The 20,250-nt window shown below is 49.8% G+C and overlaps 1 protein-coding gene across 2 annotated transcripts in view; it reads right to left on the minus strand.

Moving 5' to 3' along the window:
* Pemt (phosphatidylethanolamine N-methyltransferase) overlaps nucleotides 1-20,250 on the minus strand; it is a 75,927-nt gene that overhangs the window by 52,720 nt on the left and 2,957 nt on the right. The window contains exon 2 of one of the 2 annotated variants that reach the window (XM_057775534.1): nucleotides 12,541-12,648. The exons of the other annotated variant lie outside the window; for it this stretch is intronic. Coding sequence (XP_057631517.1) covers nucleotides 12,541-12,648 — 108 coding nt within the window. The remainder of the gene's footprint in view (nucleotides 1-12,540; nucleotides 12,649-20,250) is intronic. 2 annotated transcript variants of the gene reach the window in all.

Consider the following 20,250-nt stretch of genomic DNA (forward strand, 5'->3'; position numbering starts at 1 on the left):
GAAAACTCAAGGCTCTGAGAAGCCAGGAGTCCTGCCCAGGCCCAAGTACTAAGAAGCAGGAGGGGAACAATGGGCCTGAGTGTGCTCAGAGGTCCGGTGAAGCGGAAAGACAGGACTACACCAAGCGGCTAAGGATGGCCAGGAAAGGTGGCAGGCTGGAAGACACAGAAATCATCACTTCCATGTGACCACCTTACGAGGCTGCCCCACGTGCAGTCCCGCCCACAGGAAGACCTACATGTACTCAAAACATTGACACACGCAAGCACACACCAGCCCAGAAATAAAACCACATAGAAATCCCTACAGGGCTGCAGGGCATGTGTGGCCCCACCCAGGCTCTAACAGGTATTGGTGACATCAGGGCCTAGTACTCGGCATATCTGGGCCAGGCCAGACCACGTTGTCACCCCAGGCCATGTCTCTACCCTTCTTCAGCATGGCACATCACCTCTCAGATTGTACAAGAGTGTGCGCTGCACTGCGGCTGTGGATATAAATAAGGGCAGGTGGAGGAGAGAACAGGAGAAGGCAGGTCCAGTTCCAGACTAGCGTGGGTGACCCAGGCCTGTCAAGGAACTTCTCTGACCCTAAATGTGAGCTACACCTTCTGGAGGCAGCCCACATAATAGGATCTTTTAAGAAGGATGGGTTTATTGCAAGCTTGTCCCCACTATCACTAGCAAGTTTATCTATTCTGCTGCTACGGCATTACTTCACTAATGCTGGAACCAACTTTACTGGGGACTCCAACATAGGCTTGAGACCAGCAGCTCCCAAGAATCCCCCAGGCCTCCAGCACCATACTGGGACAGCTGTGGACTGAACAACCAGACTCCTGGCCTCTCCAGTGTGAGACAGCTGTTGTTTGACTACCTGGATCACATCCTGTAAGCCAGTCTAATAAATCCCCTTAAATATATATATATTCATAGCCGGGCGGTGGTGGCGCATGCCTTTAATCCCAGCACTCGGGAGGCAGAGGCAGGCGGATCTCTGTGAGTTCGAGACCAGCCTGGTCTACAAGAGCTAGTTCCAGGACAGGCTCCAAAACCACAGAGAAACCCTGTCTTGAAAAAACCAAAAATAAATAAATAAATAAATAAATAAATAAAATACATATATATATATATCTATATATATATATTCATTCTATCAGCTTTGTCCCTTGAGAATATGCCAGGGACACAAAGGGGGTCATTATGGTGTAAGTATCATGACAGCATTGTGGTTTTCGGGGGTGGGGAGCCACTGATCCCATCCTTCCCCATTGTACTGGTTAGGTTTTGTCAACACAAATAAGCCACTAATAAGAGGGAACCTCAACTGAGGAAATGCCTCCATCAGACTGGCCTGTGGGAATGTCTGTGGGGCATTTTCTTGATTAATGATTGATGTAGGAGGGCCCAGCCCACTGTGGGCGGTGCTACGCTTAGGCTGGTGGTCCTGGATGGTATAAGAAAGGCAGCTAAACAAAGCTTAGGGAGCAAGCCAGTGGGTAGCAGGCCTCCCTGGAGCAAGCCAGTGAGTAGCATTCCTCCACGGTCTCTGCTTCAGTCCTGCCTAGAGCTCCTGTTATGGCTTCCCTCAATGACTGACAGTGACCTGTACGCTGTAGGAGCTACTTCCGCAGCACCTGTAAGCAAAATAATCCCTTTCCTCCCCAAGTGGCTTTTGGTCAGTGTTTATCACAGCACTAGAAACCTAACTAGGATAACCATCTATGTAGGTGCTTTACCCCACTCCCTTCCAGGCTGAGACCCCTTGACCCTACCCTTATTAGGGCTTCTGATGGTTTGAATAGTCATGGCCCTCATAGGCTCAGGTATTTGAATGCCTGGCCCATAGGGTGTGGCATTATTAGGAGGTGTGGCCAGTAGGAGGTGTGCTCCTGTTGAAATAGGTGTGACTTTGTCAGAGTAAGTCAGGTGGGTGGGGTGGAGGGATGGAGGAGTTAGGGGGATGGGGGTGGGGAGATGGGGGGGAGTAGGGAATGAGCTTTGAGTTTTCAGAAGCTCAAGTCTGGCCAGTGTGTCTCAGTCTTCCTTCTTCTTCCTGCAGACGAAAATGTAGAACTCTCAGCTCCTTCTCCAGCACCATGTCTGTCTGCGTGCTGCCATGTTTACCACCATGAGAATAATGGACTAAACCTCTGAACCATAAGTCAGTCCCAATTAAATATCTTCCTTTATAAGACGGTGTGTTGGCACACACCTTTAATCCCAGTATTCTGAAGACAGAGGCAGGAGGATCTCTGGGTTTGAGTCCAGCCCAGTTTACAGAGTAAGTTCCAGGACAGCCAGGGCTACATACAGAGAAACCTGATTGAAAACAAACAAGCAAGCAGTAGATGGGTCTGCAGAGAACACCCTCTCGCTATTCCCTCCACTTCTCTCACCATCACTGAGTACCACTGTCTGGGGGACCAGTCTCCAGCAGTGCAGGGCTCAAAGGGAATCCACAGAGCCACACAGACTGCGACTATTTCATCTGTGAGGGAGGAGGAAGGGGAAAGACACTCATACACTCTCTTGATGGTTTCCTTCAGACCTTTTCTTTATTCTTCCTTTGCATTCTCTATTTTTTTTTTCCGAGATAGGGTTTCTCTGTAGCTTTGGAGCCTGTCCTGGAACTAGCTCTTGTAAATCAGGCTGGCCTTGAACTCACAGAGATCCCCCTGCCTCTGCCTTCCGAGTGCTGGGATTAAAGATGTGCGCCAGCACCGCCCAGCCACATTCTCTATTCTTTATTTTCCTGGTGATTTCCTTCTCTCATTCTTAATGTTTTCCTTCTAACTCCTAATTCTCTTTATTCCTTCCCTTACAGCTTATCACCCCAGCAAAATCTTTCAGGCAGCATAAAAATTACAATGTGGTTGCATTCTATTTTTCAAGCGAATGATTACAATGAATACAAGTAAAAACCAGCATGTTTTCCATATCCCTCACATGATTAAACATTTTACATATTACAGATGAAAAACAAATCATCCCAAGAACCCGCATACATTCATACCCAAGTAACTTGTGTAAGCAAACAAGATACTCTTTTACTGGCAGGCTGCGTTTTGCAGTTACAAAGAAAGGATCAATCGCTTTATTACTCATCTTGAAAGGGAATCTTATAAGGAATTACAAATCTAAACTTTTATATATGAAAAAGAATCACTCTGCTCTACTTTAAACCATTAGGGTGCATACCCAATCATCAATAGTGTTTTCTCTCTCTTTTTTTTTTTTTCTTCTTTTTTGTATCAGGAGATTGAGGGCAGAAATGTGTATAAGGAATTAATCATCACCTTTGCTCATCAACCAATCCTAGCAAGAAAGGTTCATCAGTTAATGATAACTGGGCTGCTTTGTTCTTGTTCCCTGACCTTAACGAGTTCCTCATTCAAATATGTGTCTTTCTAAAACTTTAGATTGCCTTTTTGGGTTTTCACCTCAAAGTTATTTGACAAAAACATTGTAGTCTAACTTTAAGTTATTTTCAAAGCTTTGTTTCAGTTATGATGCACTCCGAAACCTGTGAACACATCTCCTGATATTAAGGTTAAAAGAATGTAAGCTAGTTGGGCTACTGGGACTCAACTGTTTCTCTTAAGCATTAACCTGAGTCACAATCTAGACAGCTCCTCAACAGAAACCCATGTGTTCTATCTGTGTGACACTTCCTTGTACATATTTTATCATCAAAACTCTATTTAAGGTAACATTATTGTTATCAATTAAACAATACAACTTAAGAAGAAATCATCTTCACAGTAATCAACAGGTGAAATGTCCAGTAGAATGGGATGTTTCCATGAGACAAGCACACCACATTCCAGGCAGTGGGGAATCTCCCCACACCCATTCACACCATGCCAGATATCAGAAAAAGATGGCAGTGGCAAACATGTAAAGGCACAGGAGAACCAAAAGACATTGTGGAGTCTGTGGTCTCAGAGCCTTTCCTTTCTGAGATTCATCCATCAGGAATTCACCTCCTGGTGGACTGATGCCCTGAAGTCAACTGTCATCTGCTGCTCCTCTGACATGACCACCGGCAATCTGGGATGACATCCAATGTCAACTTTCAGCCCCCACATGCACACACACAAAGCCCCTGGGTTCACTCTTCAGAGAAGGAACAGGAGGAAGGAGGGGGAGAGGGGAAGAGGAGAGGGAAAGAGAGAAGGGAAGGAGGCATTGCAGGAAAAGAGCCTGGTCTGCCAGAGATACAGATAAACAGTCAAGGACTAAGACCACATTTCCTGTGTCCCTGAGCTCATCTATGTCAAACCACATGGCCAAGCATCCTCTCCTCCATCTTTCAGGTATATTGATATCATTCATGCTTTGCTGTAGCCTTGAAACAACACACTATTCAAATACACCAAAACAGCCAGTATCAAAGTGATTGTGGAGGGAGATGTCTCTGCCCCACCCAGCTAGCGTACTCTGAGTGAAGCCAGGGCCTAGCCATGGCACAAACCGGGACAACCCTCACTCAGCAAATTTGCCCAGCCTTTCTTCCTTTTATTCTTTGCTGTTGTCTCTAGTCTCTATGCCATCCTGGCAGAGACTGTGAGCTCACCCTCTGTGAGACGCTGTGCTGGACACTTCACCCCAGGTTGCTGGGGCGCTGGGTTCTAAAGCAGCCCTGGTGCTGGAGCCACCAGCACAGCTGCATGGGTGGGTGGGGTCAGTGGGGAGACTAGGCTGCTTCCAGCTATACACAGCTCCTGCCCAGCTCAGAAGAGCTTACACACTCAAATGCCCTGAGACATCCCGCACTACAGCCAATACTGAGGGGCAAATGGTGTGGTCGTGTCACTGCTAATGGAAGCGGTTATCCTCAGCCCAGCCTGAGGCTAGGCCTATGTTGGTTCTGGAGGAAGGCATCATGAGTACAGCTGAGACAGAACCAGGGGAGACTGAGGAGTGCCTGGCGCTTGCTGAGCTCTCTCCTGAGGCTCTGGGAGCTGTGTGATGAGTACAACTGGCTATCCTGCTTCTCTTCTGGTAGCCAAGCTTACCTACCCAGTCAAGTGCTCACTCCAGGAGAGCAGGGTAAGATGCCAAGACAATCCACCATAGGTCAGGCCTGGGTAAAACGCAGGTTTCCACAGTTAGATGAGACCTCAGTGCATATACCTCACCAGACCAATGGAGTCAGCAAGGGCAGTGCCAGACTACAAAGCTAGGCTGCCCCCCATAGGATGCATAGGGTAAGCTTCTCCAGCACCTGAGAGGCTCCTCACACGGAAAAAAAAGAGGGAGAGTGAAACTCATAATAGTTGGTTGCTTCAACATTGCAAAATGAGACGTTGGGTGATTGCTCAGGTAGCTAATTGTCTCTGTCATATATTGCTCGCTTTGGAAGCTGTTTGATTGTACTTCCTGCCTGCTCAAGTAATATTATCTCCCTTCTCAGGCCTTTGATGGGGTTGAAGATTAGATAGTCGTAGTTACCGTCCTCTTATGATCTAGCCAAGCCATTTCCTATACAAGACTTAGACTCCATAGGATAGACTATTTATTAAAACATTTATCATACGTTCCTTGCTTAATATTGTTTATGCTGATTGTAATTCTAATCTTATACTTAATATCTGTTCCTAGTGTAAATTTTTTTGTATTGGGTTTAGAACTCTGTTACTTAAACAAAAGGGGGAGGTGCTGCGGGAGCTCCTTCTGCTCCTTTAGCCAACAGCCTTTAAGATACCAGCCCACTTGGGCGTAGTCTCTTTTGCTTTAAAAAGCAGTGGTAGCCATGCGGCTAGCTCTCTTGCTTCCGGCTCTGCTCCTGGCTACTAGACTCCTTTCCTGGTCATGCAGAGGGCTGTTGTCTAGGACGGTAATCTGTAAGTTTTTCCCTTTAAATAAATAACCCTTTTATTAATTATAAAAATGAAAAGAAAAAGCCGGGCGGTGGTGGCGCACGCCTTTAATCCCAGCACTCGGGAGGCAGAGGCAGGCGGATCTCTGTGAGTTCGAGGCCAGCCTGGTCTACAAGAGCTAGTTCCAGGACAGGCACCAAAGCTACAGAGAAACCCTGTCTCAGAAAAACCAAAAAAAAAAAAAAAAAAAAAAAAAAAAAAGAAAAGAAAAAAGGGAGAGAGCAGGCTGGGATCTGAAAGCAGAAGAGTGATAACAGAAGAAAGGCACTGAGGGACAGAGGGGCCAGGGCCCTTGCTGGCCACCACCAAAACAAAGCACACCCTTACCACCCTGTGATCCACTCCAGTTCTAAGGAACTTCCTCACCGTCACCTCCCTCCAGCCTGACTATCACCTCTTCCCCCTCCCCCTTACCTCCTCCCCCTTGACTGTCACCTCCCCCCCTCACCCTCACCCCTCCCTCACCGTCACCTCCTCCCCCACTGTCACTGTCTCCCTCACTGTCACTTCTTCCTCCGTTTTGGCTTCCACTTTCCTTACTGTCACCTGTCTCCCGCCTTCCCTTCTGCCATTCTCTCCTCTTCTTCCTTGGGGATCAGGGAAGCAGGCCTCTAGCCCACAGTGCCACCTACTGTCCAGTGGCCCTAAACTTCTTCCAAGGCACCTGTGCCATCAGGCCCAGGCCCAGGATGCAAATATCCTTCTGTGTATAGCACAGAGAGTTCTTCCCAAGTCCTGAAAACGAGAAAGACCTTTCTCAAACCAGCTCCCCAGACACAGCGACCATTGTCTCGGGCCACCGGGACTACAGACAGCCATGTCCCAAGCTTCAGATGGTATCTGCCTGCAGCTGGACTTACTCTGCAGTGGTTGTGAAGCCTGGTGGCCTGTGGGTAGCTGGTCTAAGCGACACTTCCTCAGAAGGGTCAGGGTATGCTCCTCCCCCTTTGGGGAAGGACAACTGCTCCCTGACCTCAGGGAGTGGCTGGTTCTACAGCAACAAGACTACATGGAAGGGACCTGCGAGAGCTCTGCCCCACCACACCACTTGTCCTGACCATGGTCTTTATATTATTATTATTACTATTACTGTTATTAGAGACAGGGTCTCATTATGTACCTTAGACTGTCCTACAACTCATTGTATAGACCAGGCTGATCTTCTTGAAGATTAGTGCTGGGAATTAAGGCATGTGCCACTATATCCAGTTATGAGATTTTGTTTCATTTTTTATTTCATTTTTTTAATGTGTACATTTGTTTGTGTGACGGTGTTAGATCCCCTGGAACTGAGTTGTAAGTTGCCATGTGGGTGCTGGGAGTTGAACCCACATCCTCTGTAAGAACAGCCAGTGCTCTTAACCATTGAGCTCTCTCTCTAGTCCCCTGAAAAGGGTCTTAACAGCAGCCCGTCCCCCCTCACTCCAGATCCAGGGCCCTGAGATGAACTATTTCAGGACCAGACTCTATAATCCATCACAGTCGGCCCTAGTGTCCAAACAGGCTGTCTCCGCTGGCTGCTGCCTGTTGTTGACAATCCATTCCATCTGGCCAAGGATACCAAAGCTTGTGTGACATTTCCCCCAAGTAAACAGCCCAAGCTTAAGGCCATTTCTGGGGTCCAGGCTCTGGCTTTCCAGGGCTCTGACCAAGAAAGTGTGGCTACTGGAGCTTGCACAGAGCCATCTACCCCATCCCCCTGGGACCTGTCGTAGACCTGTCAAAGTGAGTGCTTTACTCCCAGGTTTGCCAGAGGGAATGAGTGTGCACATAGGATGGATACAGAATGTGTTCACTGGATGCCATCATCACAGAAGGCAAGTGTTCAAGAAAACATCAGCACTCCTCGGACACTGACTATACAAGGCTCACCAGAGCACTGAAGGAGACAGGGACTGGACCCCTCGGATGCAGACCACAGCGGCTGCTACCCAGAACACCATGGGGCAGGTTGCAGACAATGTGGAAAAGCGAGCACTTTGGAGCACTCTGGCATACAGTCAGGAGCAGTGTGCTAGCGGTCGCACTAAGAGACACAAGAGATGTAGAGTGGGCGTTCAGACGACTGGGGCTACTGTCCACTGTGTTCCTGACCTCAGCTGGGCAGGAGCTAGGGCTGCTGATCACGCTACAGTGGACTCTGTAGCTGACCCCAAATGTCTGCAATCTAGAGTCAGAAAAGGCAGATCGAGAGGGGGAAGGATAAGGGAGGTGAGCTGACAAAGGTCACCACAGGCCACAGGGACAAAAGTCTTCTAGAAACCCTGGAAAAGCAGGGACTATACATCCAGTAAGGGCCCAGGGTAACCAAGGATGCGGAAAAAAAAAAAAAAAAAAAAAAAAAGGCTTGATACAAAAGCCCCTGGCCAGGCTGAGCAGGCTGAGAAATGTACTTCTGCCCTCCCTGTCAGTAATCCTGACCCTGTGACACCCACCAGCTTAGACGCTAGAGCAGCGCAAATGCCTGCAACAGACCCAGGTCTGACGTCACCCGATGACTCCTACCAACAGCTGTAGTCGGTGAAGACAGACCCTGGGTCCAGGCAGGAGATGGTGGTCAGGCCTCCCTCTGACACCTCCCCTACAGAGACAGGGAGAGAAGAATACATTCAGAAAACCTTGGCCCAGCCCCCTTGGGTCCTGAAGGCACCCAGATGGACTGCAGATGGGCTTTTAGACCTCTGAGCAGAGTCTGGGTCACAGAGAGCCATACCTCACAGTGAGGGCGACACATGGTCCCTTGAGAGCATCCTGGCCCCTTCCTCCCTGCCCCGCCACAGTTTCCATGACCTTGACACTTCTTGCTGTGCCCAGACAGCCTCCTCTCTGGTACAGAGGACCTCCATGCATATCTGCCAGCTTCAAAAATATGAGGGGTTGGAGAAACAAGTGCAGGGGCAGAAGAACGCCAGGAAGGCAGCAAGGAGAATCAGAAAAGCTGGCCCCCAGGATAGGAAGACTCTGGTGAGAAAGTCCCCAGAGACCCAAGCAGAAAGGGGCTGAGAAGGCCTCATCCAGGCTGAACACAAGAGAGCTCTTAGAGGCCTCAAGAACAAGGTCCCCAAGGGGAGAGGAAACAAATCAGCTGTGATGAAGCGAGGAAAAAGCATGCAGAGGCCCGGGCCAGAGAGGGGGGACAGAGGGTTGAGATGGGTGTGGACCAGGAAGGATGGCTTCACCTGTCCAAATGCTGCAACCTGAAGTGGCTCCACCCAGCCCAAGGCTGCCAAAGGACTTCCTCCAGCTAAAGCCCAGGGTTAGATGACAAACCCAAGAGCCAACCTGCGTCCCCAGGCTCAGCCCAGGACAGTCACTCTACAACCATAGGCATAGACCCGCACTCAGCCTCTGGTGGCTAAAACACTTGGTCCCCACATGGTAGTGCTGCTTGGGAATCCTAGGCGAACCAGCCTTGCTAGAGAAAGTGTCATTCGGGCTGGGTTTTGAGAATTTAGTCTCCTGGCACTCTCATTGGGTTCCCTCTGTTTCATGATGCGAACTCTCAGCTTCCTGCTCCAGCCACTATGCTTGCCCCTTGTTGCCAAGCCCATCACGATGGGCTCAGCCCTCTGGAACCATAAGTCAAATACACTCTGTCTTCTGAAAGTCGCTTTCGCTTGTGTCATCTTATCAGAGCAACAGGCAAGAGACCAATATGGCCTCTCCTGAAGCTCCATGGACATCACTGTCCCTGATCCTTCACACCTTACCTTCCTCAGCTGCCCAGCTCAGCCAGCTGGCCACACAAGGTCCACAGAACTGGCACATTGCTGCTTCTGCAATCCTGCCAGGCTTTTTCTTGCCCCTTCTCCCACTTCCATGGCCCCAATTCTGCTGCAAGCCACCATCTGGGCCTCTACGCATCCTGGCTGCCTCCCCACTGCCCTCACTATAAAACCAACTCAGGTCCTGCAACTTTTCCCCCAGAAACCCAGAGCCCTCTTATGCAAGTGTCGTTCCAGTCAAAGGCCAGCCCTTCAGACAGACCTTCTCCGACTGCCCTTTCTGTCTCTCCCTCTTACCTGCTTTGTCCCTGAGGGGTCAATTTATATCTTCACTCCCTTACTGCCCTTCCTAGGAGGCCACTGCACCAGGGTCAGACCCATACACTCTTACTGGTACCCTCAATAAGTATTGGAAGAATAAATCTCTTCGATATGGTTTGAACATGACTCCAATGTGTCCACTAAAGTCGACGTGCCAAAGGCTTGGTTTGCAGCATGATGGTGTTGGAATCCTCAAGAAGGGCAAGCGTGAGGTGGTTGACCATGGCAGACCCCCTGGCACGGGAGTGGTGCTGGTCTCGGAGGACCGCTCTTTCTCTTAAAGGTGAACTCTTATAAAGGGAAGCTACTCACACACACTTGGCCTCTTGTGCACGTGGCCATTTTCCTTTCTGTTTCCTTGTTATACTCTGATGTATCTAGTGTGCCCTTGCCAGGATGCTGGCACCACACTCTTGGGCTCTTCCAGAGATGATGAATTCAACATCTTTCTTCCTTCTCTACAGTTCTCAGCACCAGTTATTCTGCTAAAGCAGTGACTCTCCGCCTTCCTAATGCTGGGACCCTTTAATACAGTTCATGTCGTGGTAACCTCCAGCCGTACCATTACTGTCACTGCTACACTGTAACTGTAAGTTTGCTACTGCTATGAATCGTAATGTACATATCTGACATGCAAGACATCTGATATGCAACCTCTGTTCAACCCCTAACGGGGTCACAACCCACAGGCTGAGAACCACCACATTAGAGCACCAGAAAGGGACTAAACCTTCCTCCAACACATCTCCCAGAGTAAGAACGGCAGCAGCTGGCAGCGCCACCTTGCAGAAATGCCAGGCACATAGCCTGGGCGCAGCGAGCCATGCCCAGTGCTGCATGCAGTAAGATACTGCACTACTCTTCCAGCATCCGCGCGCTCACAGCAGCTTCCTGTCCCCACCAAGTTCAGAGCTAGGCTTCCAGCCTCCTGTCCTTCGGCCTCCAGGTGATTCAGCTGAGCCAACTGCAACACTGCCATTTTTCTCATTCTGAATTGACTCTAAAGAGCTCACTCATTCTTCCACTAATGACTATACATACTTCCAAGGAATAATGCTTTTCAAAATGAGGCAAACAAAAAACTTATGACAAAAAAAAAAAAGGAACCATTTATAACAAATGCACAGATACAGATACAGGGCAGTCACTTGTCTCCAAATCTGGGCTGTTTGGGCTATTCCTATGATCCAAACTCAGCTTCAAAATTAAGTGTAAAAGACACACTGCTTCAAGGGTCCCTGGAAAATGAACAAAGGGAACTTGGATATCACTAAAAGGATTCCCCAACACCCATTATGCATTTGGCCAACTGTTCTCCCTGTGCTGGGAGCCCAGTCCACACTCAGGCAATTACTAATCAGTCTAGGCCTACCAGCAGCGAGAACACAGGCTCCATCCAGCTATGGAGCCCAGCAGCCTCCTGCAGGAGAGTCCTGTATGCACACCACATCTAGTGGAGAGTGGGTGAGGACCTTTAATGCCCTGTACTGGTGTCCTCTGACTCCTTTAAAACAACGGAAACATTCTCTCATGGCTCAAATCAGTATTTGTCCCCTACAGGGTCCTGCAGCCTGGTGTGCTGGCTCCACAGCATAGAGAGTGACCAGGGTGAGTGAGGAGTGAATATGGCAAGCTTAGGGCGCAAGGTACCATGTGTGTGGTCTTGCCAGAAGGCTATCAGGAACCAGGGCCAGCATTGGCACACTCTAGTGGTACACTCCAAGGCCATGGTTTCTGAGGAGCAAGGGGAGGTCACACCTACACCGTGGTCTTGGCTAACATGGACCCTGCCCAGCAGCCCCCTCCTAAGGCAGGTGCAGTGTGTTCAGGAGTGCAGGGACAAAACATTCAGAAGGTGGTGGCTCTGAGCCAAGCATCCCTGCCCCCAACCACTCTGCTATCCTCACCCCAGTTGGAAAAAAAGATCCAAGCCATAAACCAGATGAAAAGAATACGGTGTTCCACCCCAGCACAGCTGAACTGACAATGGTTTGGGAACAGTGTGCTGCTGGCAGCAAGCACAGCCCTCTACAGACTAGCTCCAGGGCAATCACAGGGCATCCCAGGCTCTGCCTCAGTGAGCACTCGGGCCTCCATTATCTCCTTCGGCCATAATGAATGGATATCACTGTCTTCAGGTTTAGGTCCCTCTCTTTCATCAGGCAAACCCTCCCAGTGTGGGGGCCACTTTCAAAATTTTCTGCAAGAAAAACAGTGCTACCACAGAGCAACCCAGGAAAGAGAATGGGAAAGAACCTGGATAGCCCAGGCCATCCAGTGAGAAGGCTGGGTGCAGGCGCCAGAACCTAGACAGCCCAGGCCATCCAGTGAGAAGGCCGGGTGCAGGTGGAAGCCCTCTACCATGCAGATGGGACACCTCAGATTACCCTGACATTGACCCAAGGCCTTCACAAAGGCAAGAGACTCCCCTCAGTGTACACTCACTGAGTGCCACCTCGGGAGGGAGAAGGGAAGAGGACAGTGACAGGCATGGGAAGGCAGAGAACAGAGGCACCGTCTACCCCTCTGTCCATGTACCTGATTGCTGAAAGCAGCAACCCCACCACACCAGGCTCACCGGGTAGCCAGCGCCAGTGCCATGGTACTCACCACATTCCAGAAGAGCGGGTTGAACACAATGGTGAGCACAGCCGCCACAAAGCTGGGCTCTGTGGGGTCCACGTACCCCAGCAGCCAGGTCATAACGAAGAGATCTGCCTGCAAGGACAGAATTGCCATCAGCAGGAGACTGTCTAGCAACACCCAGGATGCAAAGACCTCTGGGAAAATAGAGGAAGCTTTGGGACATCCAAGTCCAGACAGAGTCACTGCACTTGAATCTCATAAGAGGGAAGATAAAAGGCTGAAACCAGTCAGCCGTGTCAACTGTCAGAAGGTGCTAGACTAAGGACTGCGGAGGTGTTCGTGAGCACCATAGCAGATGGCCATGGCTCCCAAGCCAGGCTCCTCAGAAGGAAGTGACACTAACCCTGGACGTGATGGAAATCTCAGATGAGGGTTCTCTGGAGACCCAAGGAGAACCCAGGTGGCCAAAACACATGGGAAGAGGAACTCAGCCTCAGAAGGCAGCAGTAAAAGTTAATGGCCACAGGCCATGGCCACCTCTCCCAGAGCCTCAGGAGGAGCAGTATGGCTGCAGCTGGGGATGGAGGTGACTCCACACACAGCATGAAGAGAATACGCAGCAGCACCCCCTCCAATTCACAGTGACAACATCCAGGGGTCACAGGAGATAGCCTAGGGGTATGGGTATAAACTCAGTGGCAGAGCACTGGCCTAGTATGTACACAACCTTGGATTCCATCTGCAATAGCACCACCTATGTGCCCAACCTAGAGAAATATGGTAAGGGCCATGTGTGAAGCGCCAACCACAACAGTAAACAGCTGTATCTGTTCATGAAAGCTCTGCAGAGCTTGACACCTGGGGCCGGTGTCAGTCCTGAGCTGTGTTATGAATTCAAGGATGCCTGGCAGCCTCTGATGCTGGCTCCCACCCACTGGAGGATGGCAGCTCCTCCCCACTGAGGCAACCAGAGGACGTCTCCATATGTCCCATGGAAACAAACTCTCTGAGTGGGAGCCTCTGCCCACAGGAGAGGAGAGGAGCAGCCAGCCACTTTCGGCACCAGCTCCTTTCTTCAGTCAGGAAGCTCTGGCACTGGGTGGTATTGCTGGGTCCTTGGGATCTTTTTCTAAATGTCCTTAATTTCTGTTTTAGGAAGAAGCTCAAAGGCCCAAAATGTCGATGATACCAGCGTGTTGTGTTGTCTCCCCACAGGCAGCTGAGATAAAAGTCACACTAAACCAAAAGCAAGGCTTCATCCCCCAGGCCTATGGCTTTCCTCAGACTCCGCTCTCACGCATGCTTAGCTGTTTCGTGTCAGGATAGAATGACTTCTTTCAAAGAGTGTTTCCATCCTCCACACTGGGGGAAGGAGAGGAAATAATGTGTTACATTCGCTAGTCTGCCATCCCCCGCCAGAGTTGCCCATCCCTGGAGAGAAAGCAGCAACCTCTACCCAGGCTCTTGCTTCACCCAGTAACGGCCTATTGGGAAGACTCAGTCTGCCATGCAGACCACATTGCCCAATGTGACTCAAGGGCTACTGGGAAGTCACTAGGCAGTAAAGTCTTCTACTGAGAGCTCTCTGCCCAATCAGGCCACAGTTCTCACCAGGATACGGAACCAAAGGTGAGCAAAACAGATGCTAAATGCTCAAGCCCAGTGTGCAGACCCCCATATCCACGAGGGATACACCAAGGCCTCTACAGATGCCGAGCCTGCAGCTGGCACCACAAACTACAGACACTGTACTGCTGCTGCTCTAATACACAAGCATCTCCAATAGAAATTACTTTGTAAACCAGGCACATCAAGAGGTTACAATAGCTACTCATAACTAGAACCAGAGCTGGCCTTGGTGGCGCACAGCTGTAATCCCAGGACTCAGGAGGCAGAGGCAGGCTCATCTCCATGAGCCAGTCCAGCCTAAATAGTGAGTTCCGGGTCAACTGAGTTTACAAGGTGAGAGCCCGACTCAATAAACAAAAACAAAGCAAGTGAGAGAGAGGAGCGGTGAGACTAAAACAGACTAAATAAGTGCTGTGAACTCTCCCTGGCACTACTCACCATCCTGCTGTGGAGACCACAGACACAGGCTACAGGCGCAAGTGCACTGGTGTAGGAGCGTGCGTGTGAAACACCTCAGTGAGTACACTCGGGTGTCAATAAATGAATGACTCAGAACCTGCTCAGGAACCCACAGGGAATGAGCCTGAAGACACAACCTCATCCCAGGCTGCTGATGGTTCAAGAGCACACAGGCAACATAGCAGGCAAGTTTGCCTTGCAGAGCCCTTAGACAAAGTCCCAGGAAGCCCTAGACGAGATCAGGGCCTCTCAGCACAACCTTGGGCTGTGGAAAGTAAGGTCAGGTGCTCCCGGGGCACACGTCACTCATGCAAGACAAAGCCACTGGATCAGACCTCAAAATAGACCATGCTGCCTTACTGGAAAAGGAGGGGATTGGAGCCGTGTAGCCCTAAAGCTTCTAGAATCTGAGCCCTCTGAGAGAGACACGTATTAAGCATCCATGACCACAAGGGCCAAACCACTCATAGGGGGTGGGAGGCACTGCAGAAAATAGAGAGAAGGGCAGCTGGCCTAGGCACAAGGGTCCTGACTTTGCCTGACCACTTCCAGAGAATGCTGACGTTAAGTCCCTCAGCTGGACCACATATCCTTACCCAGCAGGAAGTCCTTATATCTCACAACCCCTCCTTCCTATTCTGCATTTCAAGCCCCAGTCAAAAACTTGTATTGCTTAGGCACCCATAGCCCCACACCCCACCGCACCCCTGTCTCATTGTCTTATCTGTTCAGTCTTCCCTTACCTAATCACTCAATCCATCCCTTACCCTCACCACCCCTGTGCTCATAGCTCCCGCAGGGCATAGCAAAGGGCCTTCTGAGCCCTCCTACATGGCACCTCACATCTGCTGGCACCCTCACTCACACCTCCTCACCTACATGTGGCTCGCTCATCGTGGCACACCAGCAGGTGGGCCCTATACCACCCCACAAAATGGACCGTCACAGCTGGCCTCATCTACGACCCATCCTTTCACAAAGGTTCTGTGTATGCCAGGAATACCATCATCCATCCACACACTGTGAACAACTCATGCACACCCCTCAAGCCCCAGATAGAGCAGTCCCCTATTCCTTACCAAGACACTCTATTGTCTTTCTGGGGTGCAGTCTTTGAGATTATCTAATTATCATCCCTGTCTTGCAACTCTCCTCAAGCTAAGGACCACGTTTTTATTGATCTTTGTGTCTCCATTTCTGACTGCCAAGGCTGGCAGAAAGTAAATATTTGCTAAGTGAACAGAAGCCCTTGTTTCATCATCAATAAAATTTGAAGGCTAATGGTCATCTCCAAGGGGCTCCATGGCTGAGCCACCCTCTGGTCTCCTCCAGTCTGGCTTTGGAAAGAGACAAGAAATTGCCAGAGCAGCCCCTGGAGGGAGTTTTGCAAGCAACCAGACAGCTGGACAGACAACATGACTAACAGGCCCCTCCGGACACAGAGGCATGGCTTCTTGTAAGATTGCAAGACTTGAAATCACCAGCTACCCATAAACTATGCTTCATAAATATGCATTTCTTCAGGGCTGAAGGATGAATCAATGCTTTTCGAGAGTTGGCAGAGGTGAAATGCCAAGCTGGAGGGAGAGGAGGGACTTCCCAAGGCAGCTTGAAGTCCCCAGGTGGGGCTTGTTTGTTCTAGGTCTGCAGGTTTGAGGTAGAGGAGGGCATGGAGGACAAAGGCGGGAGGGCTAGCAGGCCTGAGGCCCTGGACCCGGCCTGAGTCCCAGCCCCCACCTTCCCTTGCAGACTCTACTCCCCTATTTGTCTGCTCCACTATTCTGGCCTCTGTACAGCTCCCACAGAAGAACCTCCTAGGCCTACAGGTCCTATAAGCCCCTACATGTGCTGTGGCATGTGGATGCATGCCCACACATATGCAAAATGAATAAATAACAATGTAATATTTGACTGTGAGCTTAATCATATTATGGAAGCAAAGTGGAGGAGAGACACCCAAAGAAGGCAGCATTTTGCCCTTGCAGTGGGAACCCCCCGCTTTTCCCATGGGCTTTGGGGCAAAAAATGTTCTCATAACCTTTAGGAATTGTTAAGAATTCAACTCAGTGTCATTCTCCCGGTGCTGAGCACCATGAAGGGAGCCTGTCCTAGTACAGGATGTCAACGACCAAAAAAATGACAGGCTTGAGAGCATTCCTAGAGCCCATCACCAAGGTCCGGGAACCAAGTAAGTCCTGAAAAAAGACATATCTTTAGACCCACCGAAGTTGAGACGACGAAGGCCTAGAGAAACCTGCAGAGCCCAGGCTGTGAGGGCCAGCACCAGTCTTGACCAGTCCAATCCTTCTGGATCCTAGGCAGGAAAGCTACCAGGGGAAAGCCACCCGCCTCAGGTGACAAGGAAAAAAAGACAGTTTCTGGATCCTGGAACTCCACTGAAAGATGGGTGAAGTGGATAGGGAAGAACATGCTGCTTCCTCCTTTGCGGGAGCTTAGACAAAGGAGGGAAACTGAGTCACTCAAAGACTAGTAAACATGGCTGAACCCAACAAAGACTGGCATCTAGCTGTCATTCAGTTAAAGCTATTCAAACCAGAATGTGGCCACACAGCCAGGTCTCAGTGCCGGTCAGCCTGCCTCAGCAGGTGGGGAGTTCACCTGGAAGCCAGGTCACCTTGAGGGTTAGTGTTGCCTGGAGAAGCAGCTGCAGCCTAGGGAGCAATGACTGATGCTGAACAGAAACCAGAGCAGGAGAACATGCTCCCAGCTCGCCACACCCGAGACACGAGGCCCACCTCCCAAAGCCCCCTTAAAACTGGATCGGCCAAAATTCACCCCAAATCCCTCAGACATGAACAGGGGAACCCTGGCTCTCCTGCCTAGGCTCTGCCTCCAGCCAGTGCCAGAGGCGCCATCTGGGCCACTTTAGGAAAGGATTGGGGCCCCTCCCAGTTTCAACTTGCTCCAAACAGGGAAGCCTGACTCTTAAGAAGAAACTTTCCCTCATGGGCACAGGCCTACTAGAGGCTAAAGAGACTCAACCTACCAGAACCAGAAGGCAATGGGAGCTGGGCTCCAAGGACAGCTCAGGTCACCTGTCCCTGGTGATGAACTCAGCTGCAGAACGCCCACAGGCTGGTAGGATGGAGGCGCATAGCAGCAATTCCACTGCACTGACCTGGTCACACTTCAGAGCAATGTCCTGTTGTTAGGGAATGATTTGCAGGGGGTCAACAGCACCCAGGGAGCAAGCCACATTGTGACATCCAAACAAACAGCAAGAGCACAGGACAGTCAACGTTGCACTGATCACCTGACAGTAATGGGCCACTCTGTGGCACGTACCATACACATCAAAGGATAAAGGGACTGAATGGGGCTGTCTCAGAAAAGGGACAAGATCTTTTATGCCATGGAGAGGACCTCTGTGGTTGTATACCCTCTTCTGAGCTGTCCCAGTGTCTTGGTATTGTTAGCAGATCCAGGAACATTCCCTGTGCCTTGTAGAGGAGAACCATGTATTGGGACATTTCCATCTAGGTCTATGCCCCAGGAGGAGTAGGTGACACATTTAATCTTAAGGAATCCCTTCTACCATATTTGCTACACTGAGGCCTGCCTGGATCTGAGGTGGGATCCGGTGAAGGGAGGAGCTCCACCTTCCTCCTGATTCCCACAGAGTTCACAACAGCCACCAGGACCAATCTGAGGCCAGACTCCCTCACTGAAGTGAGTGACAGGAATGGCCGCCCCAGAGCAGATGTGAAATACAAGCATGAAGGTTCAGGTATGCAGGGCTGCTCTGGCGTCAAGCTCTTGGACTCTTTGCCCTGCTAGATCCTGACTATGAAAAACAAATGTGTCACCTCTCACCTTCTGGAGGGGACCTCTTAGAAGGCATATCCTAAAGCAAGAACCAGAAGATGCTGATTCAAAGCTAGCACTGGACAGTGGGACCATCCTATGATGGGCAGGAGGAAAACATGAGAGGAGCAAAAAATCAATCCTATTCTAGTGGGTGGGGAGAAAACAAAACACCAAACCTATAGCCTGTTCTCGGGGGAAGAAAGCAACCGACCAACTTCTAATTAAACTGACTGAGAAGCAAAGGAGACAAGGCACAAGGAAGTTAATAGCTCCTGTCTGACTTCACCTGAGGAAGGAACAGCCTGGAGGTCCTGCCACGGAGGACAGGGGCTGCTACCCTATCAGCTTCCCACCACAATGAGCTGGCATCATTTGGGAGCATGGGTCAAAATAAACCGTGTCTTCTCAGAAGGGATAGAGATGACTGTGGGTGCAGTTACCAACATCAGCAACAAAAAGGATTCCCCTACAGATCTGACTCACTAAAACGACAGTAAAGAAACATTATGAACAATCTTATGCCCATGGATTCAACAATGAAGATGAACCACACCTTTCTTGAAAGATACAAGGTACCAAAATTCATTCAAGAAGAAATAGTAGTACTTTGCCTATGAAAGAAGGTGAACTCACGGTTTCAACTATCAAAAGAAGGAAGAAAAGAAAAATCTCCAGGTCCAGACAATTTCACTGGATGAATTTTACCAAAAACTTAAGGAAATAATACCAACTCTACAGGGTCACTTCCAGAACATGCAAGAGGAGGGGTTGTTTCTCACTTGTTTATGAAACCAGCAATAAATTATATGTGTGTATGTTGTGTGTGTATATATATATATATGATAGATAGATAGACAGACAGACAGACAGACAGACAGACAGACAGACAATGTTTGAGACAAGGTCTCACTATTAGCTCTGGCTGGAACCATTGTGTAGACCAGGCTGGTCTCAAACTCACAGAGATCCGCCTGCCTCTACCTCCTAAGTACTGGGATTAAAATCATGCACACCACCCCAGGCCTGACCAGCAATATCTTAATAAAAACCCTAGGTAAAGATACTGCAAGGAAAATAAAAAGCTACATTTCTCATCAGCACAGCTGTGCAATCTTATAAAGAACGATACCAAATCAACCCAGCAATTTACTTGAAGGATAACAAGAGGCAGACACCCCTGGAGCTCAAGTCTTCAGCCCTCAGCATCAATGTTATTTGCCAAGCTGGAAGTCACACATGGCTCACCAGAAGCAGAAGTAGCACCCGAGACTTACATTATCACCCACCTTCTCCCTTGAGCAGAAAAGTTCTCATAAAAAGGGGGAAGATGGCTGGGCATGCAACAGTACCATCTGGACCCTCGTTCCTTGGCTCTGAATATCCCAAGGTGATCTACAAACCTGGATGCCCTAAGCAGGCAGCACTTTGAGTTTCAGAAGTGCTCGCACAGGTAGGCAGGCCCTTCTCAGCCTGCTTCATACAACTGCCACACGGGGAACAGAAGGACCTTGGGTTGTGCCCTAATCAATACTTTTTAAACTAAACACAAAAACAAGACTATAGTAACAGCCTAGTGGGCTAACATGTACCTGGCAAAGGGCCTGTTCCTCAACAGCTGGACTGTTCAGTACTGCACAGTGGCCACCAGCAACAGGAAGCTATGAGTGCTGTCTGTAGCACCACATGGTGAAATAGCCTTATATACAGTTAATAACCAAACACAGACATCCCTCAGTGCCCACAGAGGACGGGTTCCCTCACCCACTGCACACCCCAGCATCCTAGGAAGCCAAAGTCTTTCATGTTAAATGGCACGGT

Source organism: Chionomys nivalis, chromosome 7 (genome assembly GCF_950005125.1).
Source record: "Chionomys nivalis chromosome 7, mChiNiv1.1, whole genome shotgun sequence".
Classification (NCBI taxonomy): Eukaryota; Metazoa; Chordata; class Mammalia; order Rodentia; family Cricetidae; genus Chionomys; species Chionomys nivalis.